General features: G+C 46.4%; 1 protein-coding gene across 1 annotated transcript in view; it reads left to right on the top strand.

Moving 5' to 3' along the window:
- The window catches only part of LOC106816111 (plexin-A1-like), a gene marked incomplete at its 5' end in the record, with an annotated part of 20,728 nt that overhangs the window by 5,280 nt on the left and 10,504 nt on the right, over nt 1-4,944 (top strand). The window contains 3 exons of the mRNA XM_014820665.1: nt 129-230; nt 362-508; nt 3,053-3,202. Of these exons, the coding sequence (XP_014676151.1) occupies nt 129-230; nt 362-508; nt 3,053-3,202 (399 nt within the window). The remainder of the gene's footprint in view (nt 1-128; nt 231-361; nt 509-3,052; nt 3,203-4,944) is intronic.

Below are 4,944 nucleotides of genomic sequence, written 5' to 3'. Positions count from 1 at the left end.
GGAGAGGAGAGGAGAGGAGAGGAGAGGAGAGGAGAGGAGAGAGAGAGAGAGAGAGAGTTGAGTGTCTGTGTTTTTGGCATGCATTTTCGTTCGGCAACGGAATCATTAAGTGTCGTGTGTTTGTACAGCCATGCAGTGTCAACTACGATGGATCGCAGATGGTGTGCAAGTCACCCGACATTGGCAGTGCCGGCATGGTAGCAACCGAGGACAGCCCCATTCAGGCGCAGGTATGTACTCCTCAGTCATATAGCTAAGCCCTCTCCCATCATATAGGTAGCACCTCCCCCTTTTTTTCAGGCCCCGTGGTTTTTTCAGACGGCGAAGCCTGATTGATGGTGATGTCTTGCTGTCTCTCTAGGTTCATTTCATCATGGACGGAGTCCAGGACACTGTCTCGTCGGAGCAGTCCATCTCTCGCCGGTTCTACTACTATCCGAACCCGGAGTTCGTCCCTCTGGCAGGCGGGCACACCGACGTCACTCCCCGGAGAGAACTCACTCTTCAGGTAACGATGCCTGCGTAGCAGCGTCTGTGAACATGAGTAGTTACTAGTGATGGGAATCGGTTGGAATTTCATCATTGATCATCGGTTGCACCCAGCCGATCGATAATCTCACCCCAGAAAATGTATGTTTAGACACCAAGTTTGCCCTCCTAGGTGGCCTAGAAGCTCGGATATTGGCAGTTATAGGTTTTTACATAGCGGCCATCTTGGAATCCAAGATGGCCGCCTTCCTCTATCTTGGTGAAGTGGCTCCTATCAAAAATGGAAACCTAAGGCAGTGGATATAGTACATGGAAAAAGTTTGGTGCTTTTATCCGGAATGTCCCCATCCTCAAATCTGGACCTAAGCCAACTGACTAAATGTTTTAATAATAATTATGATAATATATAATTAATTGATGAATTCATGTCGTTGCCCCGTGCAGCAGCAGCAGCAGCAGCAGCCGTGGAGCGCGTGAGGGCGTGGATGTGTGGGTAACGTGTGAATGTCTTGACGTCGGGTCAACATGGCTTCATGCTCTGTTGCTTGAGTGCGTGTTTACATATGCTGCTGGCTCATGCTATCTGTCACTTCTACTGGCTGTCACCTATGCTCGTTTTCACCTGTCCTGGCTGTCACCTATGCTGGCTGTCATCTATGTTATTTGTCACTTATGCTGGCTGTCATCGATGTCACCTGTCACCTATGCTGGCTGTTACCTGTGCTGGCTGTCACTTATGTTACCTGTCACATATGCTTGTTTTCACCTGTGTTACCTGTCATCTATGTTACCTGTCACCTATGCTGGCTGTCATCTATGCTACCTGCCATCTATGTTACCTGTCACATGTGATGGATGTCACTTATGCTGGCTGTCATCTATGTCGTCTGTCACCTATGTTACCTGTCATCTATGCTGGTTGTCATCGATGTTACCTGTCACCTATGCTGGCTGTCACCTATGCTGGCTGTCACCTGTGCTGGCTGTCATCTATGCTACCTGCCATCTATGTTACCTGTCACCTATGCTACCTGCCATCTATGTTACCTGTCACCTATGCTGGTTGTCATCTATGCTACCTGCCATCTATGTTACCTGTCACCTATGCTGGCTGTCATCTATGTTATACCTGTCACCTATGTTATGTGTCACCTATGTTACGTGTCACCTATGTTACACTGATGTCACCTATGTTACACTGATGTCACCTATGTTACGTGTCACATGTGCTGGATGTCACTTATGCTGGCTGTCACCTGTGTTACCTGTCATCTATGTCGTCTGTCACCTGTGCTGGCTGTCACACATTTGCTGGTCTTATTGTCATATTTCTATACTGCATCAACTATCCAATTAGTTATAATCAAGAGTAGATAATAAACATGTTTATTATCTACTCTTGTTATAATGCGTGTTGATTGCGGGCTATCGCCACCTAATCTAATTTTCACTTGATCTGAGAGCTGCCACATCAGATAATTCTGTCTCATAGCCTAATAGTTCTGTTAGGATGGTGCGTTAGAAGGATAGCTAGGTTTAGAAGTGGAGCTTTCATGTTAATTAAAGAATTACCTGTAAAAGCCAATTAGTTGGACAGACATGATTGTGAGAGACACGAACCAAAAAGCATCAAGCTTAATTGGCAAGACGTTGTGCACACGTGTTCCTTCTGTGTTGATGTGATTGTGATTGAATTGTTATTTCTGATTCCCACGCAATTATATCTCCTCTGCTTCTCCGTAACCCGGGATGTTGCCTGTTGTTGGTTGTGACTGTAAAGCTGTGTTTACACTACCGACTTCATGTTGGCGAATTGGCGAGTTGGACCAATTTCGAGAACTCCGAGTTGGCAAAAATAGAACATGTTCTAATCTCCCAACTAGTTGCTATCGATCGATTAGTCGTGCAACTTTTGCGTTTACACTGCCGATTGTGGGTTGTATAGTTGGGAAATTGGTCCAATTCGCCAATTCGCCAACATAAAGTTGGTAGTGTAAACCCTGCTTTGCTCACGCAACATATTTAAGATCAATTGCAGAAACGTGGATATACGGCATGCACTCAGTGAAAAAAATACACGGGGCTCGGGGCAAGTTAGCTCCCGAAATGGCTAAAAGAGCCCCGGAAATGCCAAAAAGAGCCCCCGGAAATTTGCATAGAGTTTAATGCAAACCAAATTTTAGAGTGCTATTTTTATCCACGCGAGCTTGAAAAGTAGCCCCCGAAAAATAAATTGTATTTTTTTCCCTGCATGCACTATAACCCTACCATGTATAACAGTCATAGCAATCGTGGGTTGTCATTCGTTGTATTGCATTCATTGTATTGCAATGCAGAAGTTGATGCCGTCAACTGCAGTCACGAATGTGAATGCTGCGCGTTTCAAAGCAGAAGTCGATGCTGCGAATCGCGATCAAGAATTTGAACGCTGTAAATTGCAACACGGAAAGTCGACGCCGCAAACTCAGCTGCGATGCGGCAATGCACGCATTTGCGAAATCCCTCCAACGGAACGTAGCGTGGCAACGCATTCGCTGATCTTCCACTGTCATTCTCTCACCAGGGGGCGCACCTGCAGACGGACTGGGCGCGCGACTTCAACGTGACGCTCGGCGACAAGGGAACGTGCAACGTGACGAGCGTGTACGCGGACCAGCTCACCTGCATGCCGTATCTCGACGGAGGACAGCCGCAGGAGAGACACGTCGTCATGGTGAGTAAGGGGGGGGGGACGACCGAGCGCTCGCGTTACAAACCTCCCGACTTACGACCCCCCTACTTACAACCCCCCTACTTATGACCCCTATACTTACTGGCAGCGAGCGTCGGCGAGGGACCGGTGAGCGTGAGCATCGACGGGACGACGCTGCAGATCGACGCGGCGTTCGCGTACGCGCGCGACCCGGTCATAGCCGACATCCTGCCGAAGAAGAGCTTCATACGGCAAGTGTCGCGATCTCGTTTCTACGGCGACGGGACGTACGGCTTCCTCACACAGCCCTGACGTATGCGTGACATATACGTGACATATGCGTGACATATGCGTGACATATATGTATATACGTGACATATATGTCTATACATGACATATGCGTGACATATACGTGACGTATACGTGACATATGCGTGACATATGCGTGACATATACGTATATACGTGACATATGCGTGACATATGCGTGACGTATACGTGACATATACGTGACATATACGTGACATACACGTGACATCTACGTGACGTATACGTGATGTATACGCGACATATGCGTGACATATGCGTGACATGTGCGTGATATATGCGTGACGTATACGTGACGTATACGTGACGTATACGTGACATGCGTGACGTATACGTGACATATACGTGACATATGCGTGACGTATACGTGACATATACGTGACGTATACGTGACGTATACGTGACGTATACGTGACATATGCGTGACATATACGTGACATATACGTGACATATACGTGACATATGTGTGACATATGAGTCGCGTACAACGGCATACACGTTGAAATCTTCGTGCTGCAGTACTACGCAATGCAACTCACAATACACGTGCAGTAAATGGTAATGTAAATTAACAAGTTTTAAACAATGTAAATTAAATTAAGCAATGTTTAATTGGCTTTGATTTCTGCTGTCTCCTACAGGGGAGGGCTGGACATCAAGATCAGTGGTGAGCGGCTGGATGTGGTTGCCGAGCCGAGACTCACTCTGAAGATCGGCCATACGAACTTCATCTCAGTGAGTTTGCCTTTCTCTCTTTCTTTTTTTTTTCTCTCTCTCTCTCTCTCTCTCTCTCTCTCTCTCTCTCTCTCTCTCTCTCTTTCTCTCTCTATCTATCTATCTATGTATCTATCTATTTATCTCTCCAACACTATCTCTCTCTCTCTTTTTCACTCTGTCTCTCTTTCTCTCTCTTTCTTTTTTTCTCTCTCTGTCTATCTCTCAATCATTATCTCCACCTCTCTCTCTCTTTCTGTCTCTCTACCTCTATATCCCTCTACCCCTACCTCTATGTTTTTCTTACACTCTCACTATTTATCAATCACTATTTGGCACAGCCATGTAATATTATTCATGATTCTATTGATATTTTGCCCACCATAGAGTTTCCACACTATAAACAAACTTCCTTCTTAGTGTTTTCCTTTGAATTCCTGCTGCCGAAATCTGGCAACAGGTGGCACCGCAATCGCGGCTCCCGCCTGCTGTTATCGCCATGGCGATGGCTGGGGCAGCAGCATGGTCGCAGCGTAGCGGGCCATGTGACTGTAAACACTGCAGCGCTAACATCTGTGTAAACGCACAGAGATGTTTTAAAGGGAGTTTCATAAAAAAAGTGTTTGTATTTTGTCAGTGTGGCATGTTGATAGACAGAGAGCGAGAGAGAGAGAGAGAGAGGGAGAGAGAGAGAGAGAGAGAAAAAAAAAAGAGAGAGAGAGA

Source organism: Priapulus caudatus, unplaced genomic scaffold (genome assembly GCF_000485595.1).
Source record: "Priapulus caudatus unplaced genomic scaffold, Priapulus_caudatus-5.0.1 Scaffold1288, whole genome shotgun sequence".
In the NCBI taxonomy this organism is placed as follows: Eukaryota; Metazoa; Priapulida; class Priapulimorpha; order Priapulimorphida; family Priapulidae; genus Priapulus; species Priapulus caudatus.
Note: the sequence above shows the minus strand (reverse complement) of the source record. Positions and strands in the feature narration are given on the sequence as shown.